Below are 25,207 nucleotides of genomic sequence, written 5' to 3' on the forward strand. Positions count from 1 at the left end.
TGTTCCATGAAGATATTTAATACATTTCCAACCGTAAACATATCAAAACTTCACATTGCCAACTGCATTTGGACAATTTCTCAATCTCAATATTTTGATTTATTTGCACCCTCATATTCCAGGTTTTCAGATAGTTGTATCTCAGCCAAATATTGTCCTATCCTAACAAACCATACATCAATGAAAAGCTTATCTATGTGTATAAATCTCAAATTTGAAAAATTGACACTAAAGACTGGTTTTGTGGTCCAAGGTCACATATATGTTTTGCTATTCAGGAAGAAAAGAAATATATGCTATAATAATAATAATATATACTTCTGTATGTGTATGCTGTACTTATATGAAAACATCAGCATTGTTTCATAACCACAGACTATATACAGTACTTATGAAGACTGTTCTTTTGACCTTTTCCAAACCCACAGCTTGGTTTCTTAAATTACTTTTGGAATATAAAAAATGCTGAATTGACATTTGCAACTGATAGAAATTCTAGCTGAACTGGTGTCATGTGAAACCCTGCTGTTTTTGCTGACGTTTAGAAGGTTGGGTTGCCTGAACCGATGAGAATAATGTTTAAAATAAGGATTTACCAACAGCATAAATTCAGTTTTAATAATGAATTAAACTAAAGTTGTATTATAATATGTGCACTGTTAGTATAATAAGATAATTAACTTAATATTGAAAATTCTGTAGTAATTTAATCACCCTCATGTTGTTCCAAACCTGTTAATTCAGAATGATCAGGACATTTTTCTCCAGTCATTTCAACATAAAAAAAAAAAAACTGAATTCACCCCATGACTTTCTTTCCTCAATCATTGACATCATATTGATGCACTGATGCAATACAGTTCATGAAGGAAAGATTTTTCAGACTTAATGTTGCAACGTTTTAGTTGAATATTTGATTCTTCTTCTTTTTTTTTTTTTTTTTTTTTTTTTTTTACATTTTTATTTACTTAAAAAAAAAAACTGAATGTTAAGGCAAGGCGAGTTTATTTTTTGAACTTTACAGTATGTTTGTGAATTTTTCTGCTAATCTCTATGTTATGGACAGGTCCTCTTTAATGGATTCATCTGTATTCTGCTTTGCACAAATTCCGTTAAGAGCCATTCGGAATTTAGAATGTGCGGATTTGGCTTATGTCAAAGGTCTGTCGCCTAGAGTTTTGTTGCTTTTGGTCTGATTCAATATGCTTGTGTTTTCATATTTAAGGGTAAAAGAGGGTAAGGGTATTTTGAATCTCTAATTAATAACCTTGGTTATTAATGAAACCCTTGAGGATTTACATATGAAGAGATTCACTGTAGCTCATACTTATTAGGCATGCAGTAGTCTAATATCCCCTATTGTGGAATGTGAATTATGAATCCAAACTGTGTGTAAGGTGTCCTGTTAATCAGAACCAACCGTGAGAGGGTTCTGTCTCAATGTATGAATACTTCATGACTGATAACTGCATCCGAGGGAAATGAATGGAAATCCTGACTATCCCAAAGAATTTTTTTTTTTTTCATTTTCACCACTGACATTCCTTCTCTGTTCCTTTCTCCAAATTTATATTTCGCACTTTCCCATTGTCGCTGTGTCACACACTTACTTTTTATCTCTGTACACAGAAAGAAGAGAAAGGCTGAAGCAAGATGACCTTTATACTAAGAAACTGTCATCTATATTTCTGCAACACATTCAAAGTGTTTCATTACGACATTAAATCTCAGTAATTCATTTTAAAAGAGCATAAAGACAACTTTATTACTTGTCAGAAAGGCTGTTTCATTTATAGCTACAGCCTTTTAAAACATTTTTTTTGTAATTTTAAGATTCTGGACACAACAGGAAATGTAGGTGACTTTTAACTTGGTTTCTATGCCTTCTTCCACCTGTATTTCCTCCTTGCAGGTGTTTTTCAGGGCCTGTGGATGCCTACATTAGATAGTTACTCTGTTTTCTCCAAACAGACAAAATGGTTGTGGCTTTTCTAGTGTGAACTGGAACTTACAGAAATTATATGTGGAATAATCATGTATGGATTTAGTTTTTGGACACAAAATGGAGAGTTCTAGTACAAGGGAAGAAAAACATATGGTAAGATCAATATGTCCTTTTACTTTCGACTGTGAAGAGATTGGCTTTAGAGACTGGACTATTTTGTGTTCACAGGGAGTGGATGGATTACTTCTGTGTTGTTGTTAGTTGTTTGTGTACAGCAGCAAAAATATAATTGATTCAGTGATAACAACTAACAACAAAGTCTGAATTTAATATCTTTATATGTGTTATCAGTAGTGTTTCTAAACCACTGCATTGTGTTTTGGATGACTTTGTATGTTGCCAGGGCATTGTTTGTAAGATTGTTGAAGATCCCACTGTTGAAGCGGACTGCTACTTTCTCAAGCACACGTTTAAAAATAATTTTTGTTGTTGTTATTGGCATTGATGAACCTTTCTCATTTATGCAACTTTTCTATTATACAAAAGGTTCTTCAGGTTATTAAAATGTTCTTCACACTAAGAAAAAATGGTTCTTCTATGATGTACCTGGGAAAATTCCTTTTTGGAGTCTTAATTTTTAGGACTGCATTTCCACATTGGTGTCATAATAATACAAACTTTCATAACCATGCCTAAGATGCCCCCCAAACACCCCCCTCCCCCACGAGGGCAAGGTAAGCCAAGGTAAAGCGTCTTGCTGCAAAATGTAATTGCACATCTCTACAAGGCACACAATTTGAGTCATCTTTCATGTCTGTAGATGGAGAAATTAATAATAGATAAAACAAGCAAAATGGCAACTCGCTACAAAAAAACACACTGAAGCCTGGTGGTAAATGGCAATAGTTCTTTTATTTTTTTTCTCTATATTTTAAAGGTTTATTATTTACAAAGAAACAAAATAAAACAAAAAATAATGAAAATCAAAAGAATTTTTTGACAAACACCGTTTGTCTGCATATAGGTGTAAGAAAGTATACATTTACCTTTCTTTATTCAGGATCAAGTAACTAATTGTTCATGTATACAGTATTTATTGAATGATTTCTTTTTCCCCAGTTTTTTTTTATTTTAATTTTTTATTTATTCTTTAAACCAAGCATTGGTGTACATGAACAAGCATAATGGGAAAAAAATAGCTGAGATTAAGAAGAGCTTGAGGCCTGTTCTAGAATCTTCCATCATTTGCATCACGTCATTCAACATATCAAACAGAATGATTTCACCTGAATCGTGGAGGCTGCAAACCAACCGTTTTGGTTTTTCCCCTTTATTTAAACGTCACTCCTCCCTTTTTCTTTTGCATTGTTCATTTCCCATCACATAAACACATATATGATCAAAACAAATAAAAAACAAACATACGAAAATATGTGCTGGTTTTCTTAAACGCCTCTTCAGAAAATGACAGTATTCACTTTTTCTAGTGTATTGTTGTATGAACGCCTCTCCTTCCCAATCCGGAATTCTTACAGTGTTTAAAGCTGAGAGGAAAAAGCACATTAACATGGGAAGCGTTCCCCTCCGAAGGCAAGTACAGTATCAAAAAAGCAGATACCCAGAGTACCGCTGACCGTCCTATCTGTACACTAGTTTCTATACACTATGGCATAGCAGGAGTTAAGCGCTTTTTGTTGTATTTGAACACACAGGTCCTCCCATCGACCCAGAGGCCAGAGGACGTGATTCTGGATTATGTAGCAACCCCTTTAGTTAACCCACTAATGTATGTGTTTCTGCTTCTAGGTTTCTCTCGCTCTTTAAACAGAAAGTGCAATTCGCAATGAAAGTTTGAAATGTTTCACTTTGGCCAGTTTCATTCCACACAACATCAGTGGCTATAAAGTTAAGTTCCACACACATGTAACCAATGATCTATCATGATTCCAGCCGATACTGATTTGTTTGCAAATAGATATACTTTCACTAATATGTTAATCGCACACGCCGAGCAAATCTCGCCTTTTTGCTCCGATACATTTGGCCATTCCCATTGCTTTTTGTTCTCATCAGAAAACATTGAACATACACGTATACACTTGTTTACATACACGTGTGCGTGAATGTGCGCGCACACACAAGTCACACTCATAAAATGAACAGGATGAAACATGGCTATAGTTTAGGCACAAATACTTAAGAGTGTCCTTTTTGTGAAAATTCAGTGTTTCTGATACGCACAGAGAACGTCTAGGCAGACAATGAACAAAAAAACATAATCTCACAATACATTTAAACATCAACGTTTTTTTAAATAGTTCCTCTTTTTAAGTATTTGTGACAATGCATGCGTTTATGGTCGCTGTATTTGCACTGGTACAGTACTGACACAAGTGGGGTTTTTTTTTTGGTCTTTTTTTTGAGTATTGTCATCTTTTAAACATTGTGCAAGGGGGCTTGGAGACTTTGCGCAGGCCAGATGAGTTTTTGTGTTTTTTTTTTTTTTTTTTTATTACCAGCTTTTGGTAGCGGTATTGAAAAAATAAATAAAAAATAGATGGGGTCAGGGCTGTTAGTTACCCCTAGTAAAATCTGTTTTACCACCAATATGGATGACTGACATGCTATTTCAAAGTCTTAAGCCCCGAACTGGATGAATTGACGTACGGGAGAGATAAAAACCTTAATGCAAAGCAGCTTCTGTTTTACTTTCTTTTTTTTTTTTTTTTTTTTTTTTTTTTTGTTTGTTCTGTTTTTTGTTGTTTTTATTTAGTTGATATTGAGTAGTTCTGCTGGCCGTTTTTATAATTGGGTTGTGTCTGCTGTGCCATTGGTTTACGGATTTTTTTGTTTCATATCTCAGACTTAAAGGTTGATGTGTTTTGTAAATCTTGCAGAGCATAAGTAAATAAATACATAAATAAATGTTAGGTTAGAATGTTTTTCACAGTCTTTAAATGCAAAAATAACAGAAAATGCATAACCAGAACATCTGCATCTATGTAATATTATGAAGTTGGAGTAGTGTGTACATCCATTAATACTGATCCATGTGAGAAGAACAAAAACAAAACAATAAAACACTATTTAATATGAAACTATTATAAAACAAAGCATCTATCGATATATGCAGGCAGCATATGGCTTCCTTGTTACATCAGCCCAGGAAATTATCTAATAAATATCCTAAAATGATCAAAATGCATTAAGCTTTGCTGCTGCTGCTGCTGATGATGCATAACCCCCCTCCCCCACCGCAGTGGTGTCATGCCGCTGTAATCGCTCATATGCCTTTATCTTTGACCAGCATGATATTTTTGAATGCAGATATTGTCTTTACTACTACCTACAGTGTAATGCTACTATTTGCATTAAGGTTTTCTTATCTCTAATGAATGTTTCTGATGTTTGTTGTCACATATTACCATTTGAATATATATATTTATATATATATGCATATATAGGCATTACCCAGGCGGCTGACAGAGATAAGACATTGCCATGTTTGAGAAATGCACCACACATTACTTTTGTAAATACTAGCTCTACAAAACTATGTACAACACACATATAGGTAATCTTTATATCACAGTCTATTGCATAATGGTGATAATCTTTAGTTTTATAAATATTGTAAATGTACATTTAAGTGACATTTCATAATGTCCATCTCGTTCTAAAATCAGATATAGAAAATAAAACCATCCGACTTGACCACACATCCTTTGTAAAAATCAAATAAATTAAAATAAAAAACTAAAATAAATAAATAAATACATTGATTCCCTTTAATGCACAAATGCTCTCTTGAAACGCAACGCAATTACTGCACAACACAAAGTATTGCAGAGATAAAAACTGCACCTTGATCTGATGCTCCGAGCATTTTCTGATATTTTTTTTTCCAGCTGCTAAAAGTTTTTAGATGTGCTTTTTAAACTTTTCAGTATTTCCCAGGTTTGATTTGCGCAAACATTTTCCACAGTGATGCCAAAAGCTGCTGAATGCTGGACTTGTTTTGTCATCTTCTCATTGAGAACAAAAACGGTAAAGAAAACACATTCAAAAGCATTCCATTACCAAAAACGATAACGAAAATTTGTTATAGTCACATATGTTAGAGGAAGACTTGCGTTTATACTAGAGTTTTTTTTCTTTCCCATATGGTCAATGCCAAATATTCTAGTTGGATTTGCACATATATATATATTTGTATAATATACATTCTTATGTTGAAGGGGAAGTGTGTCTAAAATATAGTACAAGGAAATTCTGTACAGGATAGCTATAAGGTTATTATTTTTTTCTCAGAGGAAGTTGGAGAAAATTTTTTTTTTCCAATTTTTTAGTCTCTCCGTAAAAATCAATCAAAATATCTTTTTAAAAAATTAACAAAAAAAAGTAAAATGGGATCATAAATTCGATGCGAACCGCATCTTGTCTTGTTCCGTCTCTGTACTGCTTAAGACTGCCGACTCTCTCCTGGAGCCCATGGAATCCCTGTGCTGGGCACTAGAGGGCGCCGTGCGAATCGGCGGTAATGCACCCGATGACATCTGCCGGAAAAGGGCAACCCTCTGTGGAACGTTGTTGCGAATGCCGCTTTGCAGAACGGAGCCCGGGGCCTGGACTCCTGCCGCGGATCCCATGGGTGGCTGAATGGAAGCGAGCGATTCGCCCGATGTGGGATGTGCCCGGGCAGCCAATGAGGTCTCGTGGGGCAGTGAGGGCTGCGAGGCAGAGAGGTGGCGTATGTCCTTGCTCAGGCTGCCTGACTGGAGTGGCTGTGTGCTCTTGTGGACATCGCTCCTCTGAGGGGACGCCCCTTGCGATTGCTGTGGTTGTTGCAGTATGGAGGCAGCAGAGGGCTGCTGGGGTAAGGGTTGCTGTACAAGGGACAGTTGGGAGGCTGTCGGTGATCCATACTGGAATGTTCGGCTGGCTATAGGGGTTTGCACCGGGGGACTGCAAATTGATGTGGTGAATGAACAAGGGGACATTATGGCCCCCACCGGCTGCTGCAAGGGCGTAGGAGGATTCGGGGAAGAGGTGCTCAAGTTGCCGTGAGAAACGCTCGGTGCCGAAAACGTGACGCCCTGTGAGGGCGGCATGCGGCCTGATGGGGTTATAGTGGCAGAGGTGCTGTAGCTTAGTGGGGCGGCCTGCTGCTGTAATTGGTTGTTCCCAAGAATAGCGATCGCTGTAGTGAACGGTGGCTGGGCGGGAGAGTTAATGATGGAGTTTCCAGACATCGGCGTGGAGTTCATCCCCGTGACCGATTGCTTCCGATCCACCATCATCACCATCTCTCGGTCCTGCCGGATGATCTGCTTCAGTAGCTCGTTCTCCTGAGTGTTGAAGACGCCAGCATTCAGATCCTTCTGGAATTTCTGGAGCAGTAGTGAGTTCTTCTTCCCTGTTTTGGGGGTGAAACCAGAAGATGGTCAGTTTTTAGTCAGGGCTGAGCAGGTAACATCTAGCCCAAATGGGCCAACAAAGGGTGTTGAACAGTGAGAGGAGAAGCACAAAGGTTTCACAAATGTAGAAAGGGGAAGCTAGTCACTCCTAAGTAGAGGTTTTAAGTCGGACTGATGTTGGATTCAACATCTGGAGGTGCTTACCTCATATGGTTTTGCACTCAATCGCTAGAGCAAATACACACATTTTGAGTCTAAAACATCACATTCTCTGAGCACACCATAGATATGGTACGAGTTTCTTAACCCTGCTGAAGAACAATTGTCAAGCTTTTTTTTTTCTAATCTGGTTTGCTTGTCTTTGCTGGTCTCCTAGTCTGGTCAGGTTGGTCTGTTTGCTGGTTTCAGAAGGACTTTGAGACCACAACCAGCTAAACTTAGCTGTGGACAAGCTTGGCCAGGCTAGGAGACGAGATATATCAGGTATGTCTAAGCTGTTTGTTTTCCAGCAGGGTATCTAGTACTACTGTAATAGGACAAACACACAATTCTATTGCACACTGAGTAATAGTAGGGCTTTTCTTTGCAAAAACATTTTTAAAAAGTCTCTTCTAGGATATTTTTGTGAATAAACATTGTTGTAGTTGTATTCACAACTGTTATTGTCTCTTCTCTTAAATAGTTTAATTGTCCATCTAAAAATCGAAAATAAATCGAAAATAAAGCAAAGCAGTTTGCAAAAGTTTTTCTAATCTATTTAAATATGAAATATAATTTATAGTTTGTCATATTTTGCTACAATTTAAACGGTTATAAAAAAAAAATTATTTGTCAATTTGAAAATTTATTTATATTTTTATTTATACTGATTATGCCTTTTTAATTAATTAATTTATTTATTTATTTGGAACTGCTAGTCCTCCATAGTCTACATATAAAAAGAATAATTGATTAGTGCTGTTAACAGTCATCTATTTGTGGGTTACTGTAAAATAAATGCCAAAGTTTGAACCAGCAATAAAGAAAATGATCTGATTGATCACCTAAGGTTTGTAAAAAAATGCTGTGAGATGATTATCAAATATGAATTTAACTTCACTCCAGTGTGCCAAATGGACTTAGATCTGCTTCTTTTACTCAAGTCACAGTTTTGCTTCTATCATAAATGAGGGATGTATTGATTTTTCAATGAACCTCTACTATTACTGCCCTTTTGTATACAATAGCTGAGCACAGCTCTATTGTTACACAAGATGACTGAGTAAGGCTCTTATGAGCTGAAGGCATAACGCAATAGGCTATCAATCTCTCAGCCGTAGCTGTAAGCGCGAATCAGGCAGGAGGCACAGTTTCATGACCCAGCTGCTCTGGGACATATAAACTTTTACAATCAAGCTGTCTGCAGTGCTGAGTGCAGAATTGTTATATTTAATCATTAAGGAAGGACTATTACACAATTTTCTGATTAGAGAAAGAATGCAATTTTAGTCAGATTTTTAGATGTTTATGGGGGCAAATGCTAATAGGTTTTCAGTTCATCATGACAGGAGGTCATTGAATCATCGTTGCAATATAAATACTATTCTTCAAACTTTGCAAAAGTTTAATGAACAATTCCATAGAGTTAATTCTACTAGCCTTTTCCTTTTTTTTTTTTTTTTTTTTTTTTTTTTTTTTTTTTTTTTTTTTGAAAACCATGCATAAATTGTCACTGAAATAGTGGTTCATTTCAGAAATCACTTGTCTAGTTTTCAATACCAACTGAATTTAAGTATTTTGCAATTTAAAAAAAATATGAATTATTGTTTTTATTATTATTATTATTATTTGCAATGCTTCAGTCATGGGATTGTTTATTCACTGATTAGAAATGTTATTATTTTACTTTTTTTGTAATGCTGTTATGTTTATAAATAATATCATGTTGGAATTTTAAAGTCTTTATTTATGTTTTTTTTTTTTTAATCCCTATACAAACAATAAATGGTAAAAAGTTTTTAAAAAAGATTTTGTTTTAAGTGTGGAGGGGTATAGGATTTTTTGTGTTATGAGAATATTGATTTTTTTGTTGTTAAATATTATACTACATAGCCAAGTAGTATAAGTATGTGGACATAAGCCATCAGCACCAGATGGATGATGGTTTAAATTAAAAAAAGAACAGTATGATCTGCTATTAAGAGCATAATGTGGTAGCTCAGAACAGTAACTGTCAGGATGAAGGAATTTAAACACTGTCTCCTAATAACTTACTGTAATATGTATATTTTATTTTATTTAAGGCCGTTCTCAATAACCAATTACACAGAGTTTCAGCACTTTGTCATTTGTTATTAGCTGAGGCAGAAAATGAGAGATATCATATGTCACTGAAGAAAGAAAGGGGCTCTTGAGGATGAACAAGTCTGGTCTCGACAGGAACGGTTATTCAGGGGGACAGGAATAACGTGTACATAATCACAGTAAGACCTCCCTGGAGATGTCTCTGAGGTTTAACATGCCTGTCGTGCCCTTGCATATCCAAATATACACAATTTCCTTGTTCGCGGTGCATATCGACTAGTCAGGTAGCGGTAAACATGGCTGGGTGAGTTTTGTGGAGAGGCAGTCAGACCTGAGATGCAATTTGGTTTGGGGAAAAATAGTGACTGATTACCCCCGATGTTTGCAACGCATCCTGAGAGAAATGGCCTTTGTGTATTCGTTCTCAGAAGGCAAAGGCTACAATGTGTAATCTACTGGCAGACACAGTGAAATGAATCCAGATGAACACTGAAGAGACTAGGTCTACCTCTAAATGAACACGCATTGTATGTCTATAGACTTACGTGATGTCTGAAAAGAGGTTTGGAGGTATCGTGAATTCTGTGAATGAGGAGTTGATCAAAAACATGTTATTCACAGGACTCTAAAGGGCCAGTGAGGAGCTCCTTCCAGATCTATCATGACCTTAATGTTCTAGTCGATTAAATGATCTACTTGATATGTTTAAAGTGTAGATGTTCTCTGACACCCTTGCAGGAGCTTTGAGTTGATACTGTATGTCATGTTTTATTGACCAAGTATTGCCATATACCAAATACAGAGATTTCTACAGGAAATTACATAATCTTGGGTTGTACTAAACTAAGAATTTGGCTTGCAGTAACCCCAAAAATATTTAGACACTTCAGTCACATTTAAAAATGCATGCATGTCATTGCATTACATACCTGTAACAAAATATGAAAACCAAGTATGGTAGCATTAAATGGAAAGAATGCCATCTCAAACCAAATTGATCTAATTAGTAATCAGCTTCGTAAACATAAACATTTGTAGGTCTCTGATGAAGTTTAACCCTTTAAGGCTTAGAGAATATTGAATTAATATGTTGATTTTATTGTAGTTAATTAATCACATTAATAATGTTCAGTATGATCATATTTAATGCATTATATATAAAATGTATACAAAAGTGTGAACAAATTCTGTGTATTAATATTTCTGTCAATTAATAAATAAACTATCAACAGATTAATTCAATATTCTCTATACAAAACATATGAAATAGAAAAAAAGGAATTGAATTTCTAATTTAATAAAAAACAATGTCAAATTAGGTGAATGCATTTTGATATAATCATTACATTTCTATAAAATTGCAAAATGTACGCTATTATATTTCTAAAGCTGTGCAAGCTTAAATATGCTATGCTTTAGATGCTGTCAGTATCCAAATTGTATGTCTCAGTGTTGTATTGTACATTCAGTTCATCTAACTGAATACAAATGTAAACATTGTGCACAAATAATACATATGAAAATAAATTTTTTTCAAGTATATGTCTCAGATGTTTCTCTTAAAATTCTTTAGAAGTAAAAAAGACAATTGCTAGGAGTACCATTCAAAAGAATTTGATGAGAAATTTTATTTCATATCATAACAACTTAATGGCAGACTTGGGTATTTTGGCTAATCTAACCAAAGTTTGAGACACCGTTGGGACCAATGCTCAGTTTTAAGTAAGTTTCATTGTTTTCGAATAAATAATTGAGTTTTGTTTTTTTTCTGTGGGGAGTTTTTGCAAACATATCATTTGAGACTGCCACAACATTTGACTGTGAGCAAGAAGACCTATAAAAAAAAAGACATTCTGAACATTGATTTAGCATTTAGCATTGACTTCACAGTAACCCACAGTGTCTTTCAGAACAAAACCTATTGCATGGGGCTTGTATGGAGAAAAACACATCTCCACCGAACGCTCTTAGACATTCAGCAGAACGGAACATTCTATTTCACCTCTAAGCTTGACGGCCTCCGCTGAGACACATTAGCCCTCTGCTGCATTCTTCTGGGGCTGAATGGGGATACTGGGCTTCATTTCTTTGTATCTGTCTCACTTAAGATGCCTAATAACCTGGAGTCTGCCTCCCATTCTCTAATTAATGAGTGGAACACAGTGAGCCATGAATGCAGCACACCATTGAGCTCAAACACCTTGCCAGGTGGCCGCCATGACGTTTGGACCACGGCTATAAATAGGCTGAGAGAAAGCTGCCTGCTGTATATTTTAGCTTCTGTTGCTAACATGTAAAACTGTGTAAACTAGTTTGAGAATCTGTGTAAACTAGTTTGAGAGATAGGGATGTAACGGGTAAGTACACAGTCAACCTGGAAATATCAGAGAATTTTAAAATTGTAATTTCCAGGCCAGCGTTAAAAAGTTTAACTGGCTCTTTGTGAGTGCAAAAGAGTAATACAGATCTTTATCGCAAATGACAAAGTCATGGAATTGCATTGTCTAAAGGTGTGGGAAATCTGTGTTTGAGAGCTATAGCTAAAATCAGCGGCAATGTTACTTATTTTTATTACATTTATCAGTAGTGTAACATTATCTTTTTTTTTAAAAAAGTCAATTTTTTTGTGGGCTGCTCTTTTTTTTCTTTCTTCTTTTCATATAGTAAGCATTTTAGGTTACCTTCTTTATATAAAGAAAAGTTAATTTAAATGATATCAATTTATGTACTTTTTTTTGTCTTTTTTAAATGAACTGTCTTATTTTTTCTTTTATTTTAGAGTCTCTGACATTGCTAATACAATCTTGTATAAATAATAATGTATTAATAAATTACCCCTCTAAGTATGGTATCTTTATGTATAGCTAAACATTTAAAGTAGCTTGACTGTACAGTAGTCAGTATTTAAAGTGGATCAAAAAAGATTAATCAAAGTTGTCCTAAGACAAGAACGTATTTTGTTTTTAGGACAACTTTGATGAAAGGTTTGGATCCACTTCAAATGTTGACTACTGTACTATAAATAGGCTTACCAAGCTCATTTTAAAGCATCTTTCCCACCATTATTAAAGATACAGACAAATAAGAATTCAAACAGAATGAAACATTTTGTGTGTGTTTAGCAACATCATCACAACAAGCAGCAGCGTTGTTATCATTATGATTATTTTCTTTCATTAAAAACCTTAAGTGAAGCACATCTTTTGGAATTTCTAGAACCATTCAAATAGTATGCATGCATTTATTATTATAAAGACAGTTACATAGGATAAATGCCCAAACATGACATAAAAGTTACTTGCCTTGACTTTAACAATAGCATGCAGCCTTGTTTTTACTTACAATAGCATTTTATTAGTTTGATTTAACCTTCGTTATGAGGTCCACTTGGTGCACTGAACGCATGCTGGCTGCCTTAAGCCTGTGGATCGTTTCAGATGTGAGGGGGGGAAAATCTGGATCGTCATGAGGAATTTACCTGCTGCCTACTGGTCGGCCAGGACACTCTTGAAAACGAGATGAGCTCATCTCAAGAGGGGCTCCTGGTCAAATAATTTTTAAATAAAGATAGATACATCAATTGTACAACATGTCATTCTGGTTAATGCATACTAACTTTAGTTTTTTTTTTTTTTTTTTGTCAAATTCTTTTGCTTAGGACAAGACAAGCATTTGCAGTCCAAAAAACAGTACATGGAGCACCAATCATGTCACGGTCCGTATTTTTCCCTTGTATGAGACAAGACCCCTTGTTTTAGTTGGACTTATGTCAAATCGAAAGTTTTTGGAAGTGCTGGCAACTTGCAGTGGTAATCTACTACAAGCCCGTTCTCCACATGAAAGGACAAATGCACGCCTTGGCTTTGTTTAAACCGGTCGTCTCGTGTTTTGTGATTGCCGTTTAAAGGGTGTTAACGTCAATGCCACAAACAGAGATGGGTGTAGATATAATCCTAGTTTTGAATTCGGACAGCGTAATGCTTACTGTCGTCTTAGGGTTTCATTTAATCGAATTGAATTTGATTTGATTGGCCTGTTATTGACTAGTTGTGACGTGCATGTCACAATAGTGTGGGCATATTGATCCAAACCAATCCAATCCAACTTTTAGTGCAAGGCAAGTCAATAGCAACATGCCAGAATTGAGAAAATAAACACAAAAATAAAAAGAACCAAGGAAAAAGGTAAAAAAAATAAATAATAACATTAGAACCTATATCTAACTTTATTTTTTTGGATGCAGGCAAGCAGGTGCTAATTTTTTTATTGAATCCCAATGACTGTATAATGGACCTTTAAAAGGGATATTGTTTTATATTTCGAGCATGTTTCATGCACTCAAGTTGTGAAATTATGCAGGGCTTCATGCTATATTAGTATACGTCATAACCGATTCATATGCTTAAAGGAGAAACATTTACTTTGCTTTTTCAGGTCACATCTTAAATTATCTTCTGGTTTTATCTTATGAACTGTGAAATCAAAAGGTGCACAAAGAAACAAGACACAGTTTATACTTTGTGATCATATTATCATATCAACCCCTTTTTTAAAGAAATACATATTTTGAAGCTATGCTTGGATGTGACCACTGAATTTAAGATGCATTTGTGCTTCACTTCAAATCTGCTCTGTCACAAACTAGTTTAATATTCCTGTTGAATAAAAGATTAATGGAAATGTTGGGTGAAGAGTAACAAGGCTCATGCTCTAGACCCTATACTGTAAACCGTAGTGACAGAGAATTCAATTAAATAGCACAAAAAAGTGGTGACAAGGTCATAGACCAAACCCATTGAATGGTGCAGAACATCAAACCAATGTTCTACGAATGTTCAAAATGCATTAGCTCACATTTGAATTCCACACAATTCAAATTCATGATGGATGGTGGCCTGTATCTCAACAATGAGACAAAGACTAAAATATGCAGCATTACAGAACCTGATGTGTCTTAAGACAGCTTGAATAAAATCCCTTTTTTATTTTCCATTGTTCCTTTGAAACAGGTTGAAAGAGAAATCCTTCTTTTCAGTATTTCTGTGAAGAGTGGTGTGAGTGATAATGGATTTGTGTTTAGTGGGGAAATGCTAAAAAGTACATCAAGCCGACTGGTTTTAAAATAAAATAAAGCTTTTTTTAAAGCATAGTACAGAAAATTATGCTAATTTTAGGACATGTTTTTATGGAAAAAAGACCATTGTTAAGGTGTAAATGTATTGTAGTGAAAAATGAGGAGGGTGTTTAAGGTGTTTCTTAAATTTAAATGTGATATTTCAGATGTTAATGCTATCATTTAATGAATGTTGAGGTGACTCATGCAAATTCTGCACAAATAAACTCCAAAAAACAACACAATTGGATAATAAACTTTAAATGCTGCTTTGGAACAATATGTTTTGTGAACAGAGTTGTTCAAATAAATTCTAGTTAATACATTAGGTATCTTGAACTCCCCCCCCCCCCCCCCCCCAAAACATTTGTTAATTAATTAATGTTAATTCATAAACATGCCATTGCTAGCATGTTGGGTTCAAATTTATATAAATTATTATATATTATTTATATAAATTCATAAAATTCAAAAACATTTTATGTGAAATAAGTAAAATATTGGATATTGTAGTATGTTTTTAAAATACATTTTCAGTCTTTCTACTTCAAAATTTCATGTTTAATTCGGTGTGTTTCTTTGTAAAATAATTGTGAAATTTACAAACCGTACAAAGAGTGAAAATTGTTTCTAAATAAAAATTTAACAAAGATTAATAAATGCTGTACTATTCGATGTTAGATCATGGTTCCCAATCTACTAACTAATGTTACAAATGGATCCTTATAAAATTATACATGAGTGTTAGCATTGAATTAAACTAAATTGAAAAGCCTGTTATAATGTTTTAAAAACTATTTCTTTGTTTTGGGAAAAAAAAGTAAATAAATATAATAAATTAAGCGCTTTAAACGACCAGGGACTATACTAACATGTGAAGAACTGGTTCTAATTGATAGGTAATTATTTCAGCCCTTGCCCTTTAGTGCACCAGCTCAAACCCCCTCTAGGGGGCGCACTGCTGCGGCTAGGGGTCAAGGGAGGACGGGGTGGTGCTCATACCCAGGTGTGCGAGGTGGGGGAGTGGAACGGAGGCTCATGCTGGTGAGGGTTTGCCTCTGTCCACCCTCCATGCGTCCATTTGGGGATGACATTAAACCAAAACCAGCAGGGCGACCAGCCCCGGGCAGAACGGCTACATGCACTGTCGCTTACCGACAGATTAACAATTACTTAACGCTAACATTTACAGTTAGTTCTAACGATTTATAATGGCTATAATTCATACGAAACATTTGGAGAAAGAAAAAAATAGAGAAAATAAGGTAGCATATATAGACACGTCATGCAACACAATGGTAGATGGTTGAGGTGCGATGAAGGACATGACAAATGCGCAATAAACACACAAGAGGTTCAGGCATTAGACTAGAAGAGAAGGCGAAGGTTGGGTTTCTGGTCTTACCGATGCGGTCCAAGCGGTCGATGGCCACGGTTTCGAAAGCACGGCGCATCATGGGATATTCCTCCAAGACTTCGTTGAAATGGTCCACGGACAGTGAGAAAAGTCGGCAGTAGGTATCAGCGCGGACGCTAGCTGTACGACGACCTTTCGTCAACAGGCAGATCTCTGTGGGGAACAGATGAATTGAAGATATTACATGTTTTATATAATGGAGGTCACTCGTTGGAGAAGGAGGCCGGAGAGCATCTTCAAGGCTAGCTGAAAATGATTAGCGTATAAACATAGCATGAGGGTGTGAATTCACGTGACATATCTGGTTTAATATGTTATTATTTGATTTTAATATATTAATATTAGTTATCGCTTTTTTGTTTTTTTTTTTGGAAAAAATTTATTTGTGGGGGGTGTGTGAAATTGAAATTAATTATTTTTTTGGGTTTTTGGAGGGGTTTTTTGTGTGGCTTGGTTGGTGAGCTTTCCAAGAACATATATTTTTATAATTAAGAAAAAAGTTTGGACTGACTATGCTATGCTACACTATACTAGTGTATTATGAAGTATTTGTTCGTATCACATATATGAAATAATAAAAATAATAATAATAATAATTCAAGTAGTAGTTTAATTGTTTGGATTATAAAAAAATTTATTTGTATAGGCCTATTATTATTATTATTATTATTATTATTATTATTATTATTATTATTACTACTACTACTAATAGTAATACCACTACTAATTAGTGCTGTCAAATGATTAATTGTGATTAATCGCATCCAAAATAAAAGTTTTTGTTTACATAATATATTTGTTTGTACTGTGTATATTTATTATTTTTATATAAATACACACACATGCATGTATATATTTAAGAAAAATATATGTTTATACATTCAAATTATTTGTATATAATATCAGTTATATGAATATAAATATATACATGGGAATATTTTCAAAATGTATACTGTACTGTATAAATAAATATACACAGTATACACATATATATTATGTAAACAAATTTTTTTATTTTGGATGTGATTAATCACGATTAATCATTCGACAGCACTACTACTAATATGAATAATCATATTGATTAATAGTTCTTTTAAAACAAAAAATGTTATTTATATTATTATACAAAGAAACCACCACCACCACAACAACAACAACTATTATTATTATTACTATTGATAATAATGATATTAATAAATAATTTGCTAAGTTGATTGTTTCTTTTGTTTGTATTTTTGTAATATAGATACAATTACTTTATTTGTATAATAAAAATAAAATTGTATTTATAAGTATTTGTATTATTTAAAATAATAATAATAATAATACTTTTTACATTTATTTGTTCAATTGATTTACTTTTTTGTTTGTGTTTTATTAATATGTTTGCTTTATTTGTATAACAATAACATTTTATTTATAATTATATGTATTATTTAAAACAACAACATAATAATAATAATAATAATAATAATAATAATAAATTATTGTGTAGTGTTTATTATTATTATTATTATTATTATTAATGTAAATATTTTGAAAAGAAGCATTTTATTTTTACCCAAATACCTGAAACTGTGCCCCATCAATGGTTCAGAAGTAAGTGTATCATTGAACAAAGTACATACTCAAAGTATCTCACAGAGAGATTTGTAATGAACCTTGTTGTCAATGAACCAGAGTCATCAATGACAGTTTAATCTTGTCCACAATTTGGTTTAATCTTGGGAAGAAAAGTCCTTAATGCTTAGAGAAGAACAAATGGTCCTGTCTTTCACCTTGAGGTGTGCATGGGTATATATTCTTATATGTAATGTCTGTAAGCTGGAGTAAATAACATACTGTATGACTACTGATTTTGTGAATATATTTGCTGTAAATGTAGGACTGATCATCCTGTGCTTCAAAATGACAAATTTGTAGCATTATTTACAGAGTCTAGAGATGATACCCTTGACATTTTGTCCTGGACAGGACAAATGCTGTGGAAAAAGTATGTGTAGCCCATGGGACATGCTAACAACACTCTCCAGCTGGGATTGGGAACAAGGTGCTGGAGTTTTTTAATGGAAAAGTGCCATCTCTCTTGCATCATGCGGTGCAGTATAAAGGTGAGGATGGCAAAAGTACTTTGCGATTGCTGTTCTATTTCTGATTGGTTTATTAGGCTCAAATGTCACCATAATGCACATTTTCACAACCCAATAACAGCGACAGAATAGTCAAGAGAGATGGAGAGAGTCTGAAAGCATGATGAAACGTCATGAAATTTCAGATTTCGGTAGTAATTGTCTTACTTTGCACGTCTGTGGCCGGCTGCCAGCAGTGGATGAGTGCCTGAACGAGTTAGCGCCTAAGCTAGCAAATGTGTGAAGGTGTCTCTCTCACCCTGACAAAAGAGCGTCCAATCAACCAGCCCTCCTCTCGGGCCTCTGCAAATGGAAATGACACTTGACCTCATAGCCTTGGAGGCCCGTCGGTTTGGCACGTAACCCAGCTGTGAGCTAACGGACGGGTTTTGCCTGATTTATCGTGATCAGCGCTTCACCTTAACTGTCCCTCACCTCACGACACACTGCCAGAACTTTAGTTTACTTACATGGCTGCTTTGAATCACTGCATGTAAAATAATAATAATAATAATAATAATAATAATAATAATAATAATAATAATAATAATAATAATAATAATAATAACTATTATTTATTATTATTATTATTATTATTATTATTATTAGTATTAGTATTAACAATAACTATTATTATTTATTATTATTATTATTATTATTATTATTATTATTATTATTATTATTATTATTATTATTATTATTAAAATTAAACCACAGCATGTGTTTTAAGATGCTAGAATCAGTGCAAAGATTTCAGATCATTCCAAAAGTCATCATTATTATAATAATGATTTTTTTTTCTGTATTCATTATTATTAAACTATAACAACAACAACAATAAATGCATTAATTGTATTAAAAATAAGCCTTTCAATTATTATTAATTATTTATAACAATAATGATGATAATAATCATAACAACAACATAATAATAGTCATCATTGTTATCATTCATAATGAATTGTTTTATTATAAATATTATAATTAACTAAAATAAATAGTATTTAGGATTTAGCTAGAATTTTAATTTTTTTTTTTTATTAATCGCTGATAGCTGTATATCGCTATTCAGCTATTTTTAATCAGTCAATAAATAATAACCACTTTTTTCAGAATTTTTTAGTGTCAGCTTTGGTTTTGGTCACTGAAAATTGCATGGCGGTCAAAAAACTACACTGAATGCAGTTTGACTTAATGCTACCCATTAACAAGTGTGTAAATTGGGTTGTCCTGCATGCTTTTGTGTTGTTTTGATTTAATTTAAGTTCAAGGGTCAATGTGTATTTGTGTTTATTTTATAAGGCAGTGAGGAGGAAGAGATTTCCTGACACTGCCAGCAGCTTTGACACACGTTCGCCCCCGTGTACAAACGCACACATGCCTGCAGCATTCCTGTTACGGGCCAAAATACCAGTAGCAGATGGTTTTCCACTGGAGCAGGTGGCTGGCATCGCAGTGCACCCATGCTAGAGCAGGCACAACCTTCATGAATCGTGAGGAAAAATATATTTAATTTAAATTTTTGTTCCCACAATCTTGCAGCTTGGGTAACACTGAAGAACATGTGACATCAAGGTCGTGACATAATCTCTGAATTATAAAACATTGTGTGGCTGTTCTCAGAGTTAAAAGCTTGTGGTTTGTACTGTACATGTCAGTTTGATTTTGGTCCATCAGTACGAAATGATGTACTTGCAGCATTGCTCTGGTTAGGGTTAATGTTTGTATTTTTATTTGATTGTGCTGTAATTGTGCTTTAAACCATGAATGAATCTGATTGAAACAGAGGAAACAATCTGAGTTTTGAACTGACCTCCAAAGTAGGATCCGTCGGTGAGTTTCAGCTCTTTGCTGAATTTGGTGATGACGCTGGCCACTCCATGCTGAATGAAGTACATCTTTTTACCCACGGTCCCCTCCCGAATGATGTAATCGTTAGGCTGGAAGACCTCGAACTTTAGCTTACTCAGCATTCCCGTCACAAAGTTAGGGTCTGCATTTGCAAACAGCGGCATGGTGGCCACCAGCTTACGACAGTTAAAGTTCACAATTTCCTGTTGGACAAAACAAGGAAAAACTAAAACGATCAACAAACATCAAACAGTAAAGAAAGAAAAATGCATTTATGTTTTACAGGATAACGGTATTTGTGATGTTTTGTGTTTTTGTAGAACAATCTAAAATGTGTAATATAAACATTTTATTTTTTTATATTTAAAAAATATTTGATATGTATGTATTATCTATAACTGAAATTGTGTAAACAATTTATTATTATTATTATTATTATTATTATTGATCATTTTAATTTAAATTTTTAATTAATTTTAAGTTTTTTATCACAAATAATTTTTTTGCTTAATTTTGCATTCACAATTTCCAGTGGAACAAAAAGGAAAGAATACATATTCTTTATACACATAGAATAGGAAATAAATAAATAAATAAATAAATCGCATTTAAGATAGCATTTAAAAAAAAAAAAAGTAATATAAAGATGTAATATTAACAAAAACAAAACATTTATTTATTTATCTAAATGTTTTTCAATATTAAATCAACAGCTAAATATAAATGTAAAAAAGTAAAACATTTAATATATTTAAAATGATTTAAATTTCTGATAATATTTGATATGTATCTCAATATTTATATCTGAAATGATAGGAAGGGTTTTTTTATCACACTGTTGCTTAATTTCATATTCACAATTTTCTGAATATAAACAAATAATTAAAAAGTGTCTTAATGTTTTTGCCTTCTGACAATATTTGATATGTATCTCAGTGTTTATGTCTTTAATTATATATAATCACAATGTTGTTTATTTTTTTTTAAATAATCAGAAAAAAAATATGTTTTGTGTGTTTTTTATATTTTTTTTTGTGGGTATGGGATGTGTAAATGTGTTTTTATAATATAGATTTTTAAGGTGTGTTTTTTTTTTTTTTTTTTTTTTTTTTGCTTAGTGCTCCTCTGCGACAATCACCAGCCTCTATAGACTGTCTTCCCACTGCATTGCAGTGAGCTTATTTTCTGGTGCCCATACAGTCAGTGTCAAGCTCACTTCAGCCATTAACTGATGGCATGGTGTGATTAATATTATGTTCATTTTTTGTTTTCTCGATGCTGGTGTGGTGGATGTTTTTTTTTTTTGTTGTTTGTTTGTTGTGAAGAATACATTTGCACTGAGCTTTAAAAGTGGCGTAGTCAGAAAAGCGTCAGGAAGGTTCTGACCGCAATCACACAGGAGGAATAATGAGTTTGATGGCCACGTCCAACCCTTTACCTCCACAAGGGAGACAAGCTGGAGACTTTATCTATTTAAAGCTGGTTTGTCACAAGGCGGTGCATGTAAAAATAGCAGCCCTGACCAACCGAGGGAAAGAGAGAGATGGAGGAGAGAGGGAGGGAGGGAGGTGCTGCCAGGAGTTAAAGGTTTTTTGGGGATGAAGCCAGCTGTCAGTGTTATCTCTCATTTTTGCTGTGTCATAATAGACACTCACTCTGTCTGCTCAATCACGATGAAACGAGTGCTGCATTCTTGGTAATCTTGATACATTTCCAATGCACACATGTCTACTGCATGCTAATTTTTTGTACTTGAAGAATATCTGGATGACCTTTTTAATATTAACCAAAATGTGCAGTATATACTGTACAATAGAGCACATTGTGTTGGGTACTGTATCCCACAATGCAATGTGCTTGACCTTTTCATTTTTATTGTATAGTGGATTTCAACTATGCAGCATTTTTTTTCAACTATTATTTATTTATTTATTTAGAAATTGTGAAGAAAAATATTTATCCATTTATTCATTTATTTATTTATGTTGCCGCCTTCTGACAATATTGAAGATGTATCTCAATATTTATTTTAAAAAATGACACTTTTAATCACAATTTTTTAGACAATTAAGGCCTTTAAGACAAAATTTTTATTATTGCAAAACACCCTTAGAAGGGTGCAATATTTTTGTTTGAATATATATCCCAATACTTATTTATTAAAATGACATTTTTAATCACAATATTTCTTAATTTTATATTCAAGACAATGTTTTAATGTTATGCAAAACAAGAAAGGTATCATTTATTTGTATGCTTAATATTATACATATTATGAAAAACACATTTGTAATATTATGCAAAACAACCTAGAATTTTATTTATTTATTTATTTATTAACAGTAGTTAATATGTAATTCATTATGTATATATGAATTGTTGTCTTTTTTTACAGCATTAAGCATTGCACTCATTTCATATTGATTTCATTTTAATGGCTTACTTTCATATATTTAACTCAACATGCTGGGTGTTTTGAGTTGTATTCATGGCATTTAATTCTTAGACTTAGTTTTAATGTAATGTTGGTAGGGAAATCATTACTTACTATTAAAATAACATATAAAGCTATCATATGTTATTTTAAAAATATATTTCATTATATTCAATCAGATATTCAGTAGATGTTAATCTTCCTTATGACATCATAACAATTTAAAAGTCTTAATTTTTCTATAAGAACATCTGTGTGTTCTGACAGCTGTCAGCTGTGGCTGTTGGGGGACTGATATCAGATTTTTATAACTCAGTCTAATATAAACTACCAATAACCTGATACAGCGTTACTGTGACAGATGAGTAAATCTGCCATAAGCCATTACTAGGGCTTAAAGAACTGTACGTGGCATTGAAATAATAGCAAAGTAGTGAAGATCTTAGATAAGATGTTTCCTTTCACATCCAAATGAAAGCGATTATGCATCCAGACAGGGAGATTATCCGAGATCAGCACTTATTTTCTGATATGCTTAGGTTGAAATGTACCCGTGGCCGTATAAGCTCTGACCCTGGGTCAGCACTACTATGAGTTATTTGTGTCTCACCTCTTTGAGCGGGTCGTTGAGCTCGTTAAGGATGCTGTCCTCATCGAAGATCTTTCCCTGGTAGCGATGTTCATAGTAATCGTGGATTTTCTGCCGCATGTCAGCCGGCAGCTTGTGGAAGGACATGTACTGCTCCACTTGCTTGTACTGTAAGAGAAAAAAAATTAAGAATAAAAAAAAGCTGGAACTGATGCAAGCAAGAAAGACTAGTAGGGAATAACATCACAGTTGGTTCTCCTAGATCGCAATTTAATTAAATGGAGGGCAAATGGAGACTTTTGCTTAAGGCTTGTCTTTTTCTGTTCTTTACAGTTGTTTCTTGTCAGATTTTACATTATGATGAGTCTGGTGCAATTTTGAGCAGAATATGCAACATCAGCTATTTATATTTCATTGATTACATTTGACAGGACTGGGTGTTTTGACCTCAGTCACAACATTGCACACCACGGGAGTTAGTCTCCTGCTTCTTAAAAAAAAATAAAAAAATAAAAAAATGTACCAATAAATACAAAAACACTTTCTTGACAATTTACTTGCTGAAAATTCTGAAAATATTATCTTTATTATTGTTGTTTATTATTTTGATTCTAATAATACTACAATAATGTATAATAATGTATAATCATCATCATTTTTTAATTATTCAACAAGGACATATTAAATTGATAAAAAATGACAGTGATAAGAATATAATAATAAGATACATTCATGCAAAATATTTCTATTTTAAATAAATGCTGTTCTTTTAAATAAATAAATGAAAATTTCCATTCATCAAATAATCCTAATTACATTTTCCACAATTACATAAATAAATAAATAAATAAATAAATAAATAGCACAACTGTTTTCAACACTGATATAATAATAATAATAACAACAATAATAATAATAATAAATGTTTCTTGAACAGCAACATATTAAAATATATGAATATCAACATAATTAGAATGATTTCTGAAGGATTATGTGACACTGAAAACTGTGGTAATGATGCAGAAAAAAAATCAGCTTCGCATCACAGGAATAAATAAAATGTTAAAATATATTCAAATAGAAAGTTATTTTAATTAGTAATAATATTTACTATTTAATATTAGTATTTTTCTGTATTTTTTATTTTTGTATTTTTTTTACACATTTGAAGGGTAGTACAGGTGTATTTAATTACTAAATGCAATTTAGAAAAGTTTGTGAACTAGAAATGGTTTAAATTTGTATTTTGTTGTTCTTTTTATTTGGAAATCAAAGTCTCCAATCAAAAGTCAGAGATTTTGATACTTACTTTTCATCAAATTCATCCAAGATAGAAATACAGTATCTTTGCTATTATTTTCTCAGCTGTTTCTATTTTTATGTCCCCAAAGGAATTGCTCCTTAAATGAAACAAAACTCAGAACATTTACCTGAGCTATGAAAGAGCAGCCTTGAGCAATGAAATGCCCCTCAGTGTAGGCGTTTGATGAAATGATCTTTTTAATTCATGCATGATTTAGTGATGAACCTTTCAGATGAACCCTGTGTAAACACATCCACAAGCACACAGGGAATTGTGCTGGGTCATTGTCTGTGGGCAGGTGGTGCGTGCGGATGAACACTTCCTGTCTGCCAACTCAGCTGATGACATCAGAGCAGGAATGTCTAATCCAGCACCTGCTCCCTGTTACCTATCTCTGGTTACACATAAATTCAATTTGGTATGCTTTCTGTAGCTACGCAGACAGCCCACTCCACATCGTCACAGGAAATTATACCAAGACAGTCTATATCTGTCCCAGAGCAATCTATTTTAAACTTCTACATTGATTGACTTACATATCCATATCAGCTCTTCTGTTCATGATTAATCAATAAATGCTGTTAGATATATGAACTCTATTTCTGTACGAGCTGTTTTATCTATTTTCTATTAGTGTACTTTTTAGATTGATTAAAGAATCTGTTTCACAAATTCAAACTGGCTGTATTATGATTTTCCTTGCTTTAATAAGATAATTTTGACATA

At 33.5% G+C, this 25,207-nt stretch overlaps 1 protein-coding gene and 1 long non-coding RNA gene across 2 annotated transcripts in view; one reads left to right on the plus strand and one right to left on the minus strand.

Moving 5' to 3' along the window:
• Positions 1-1,899: 1,899 nt before the first annotated feature.
• Positions 1,900-25,207, plus strand: part of LOC122141342 — a 30,097-nt gene continuing 6,789 nt past the window's right edge. Inside the window, exons 1-2 of the long non-coding RNA XR_006157729.1 lie at positions 1,900-2,098; positions 18,150-18,286. This is a non-coding gene — a long non-coding RNA (uncharacterized LOC122141342). The remainder of the gene's footprint in view (positions 2,099-18,149; positions 18,287-25,207) is intronic.
• Positions 6,313-25,207, minus strand: part of LOC109045556 (potassium/sodium hyperpolarization-activated cyclic nucleotide-gated channel 1-like) — a 95,013-nt gene continuing 76,118 nt past the window's right edge. Inside the window, exons 5-8 of the mRNA XM_042748534.1 lie at positions 23,200-23,346; positions 20,118-20,358; positions 16,164-16,328; positions 6,313-7,361 (exon numbers count right to left, since the gene is read on the minus strand). Of these exons, the coding sequence (XP_042604468.1) occupies positions 6,358-7,361; positions 16,164-16,328; positions 20,118-20,358; positions 23,200-23,346 (1,557 nt within the window). The 3' untranslated portion in view covers positions 6,313-6,357. The remainder of the gene's footprint in view (positions 7,362-16,163; positions 16,329-20,117; positions 20,359-23,199; positions 23,347-25,207) is intronic.

This window comes from Cyprinus carpio, chromosome B21, assembly GCF_018340385.1.
Source record: "Cyprinus carpio isolate SPL01 chromosome B21, ASM1834038v1, whole genome shotgun sequence".
In the NCBI taxonomy this organism is placed as follows: domain Eukaryota; kingdom Metazoa; phylum Chordata; class Actinopteri; order Cypriniformes; family Cyprinidae; genus Cyprinus; species Cyprinus carpio.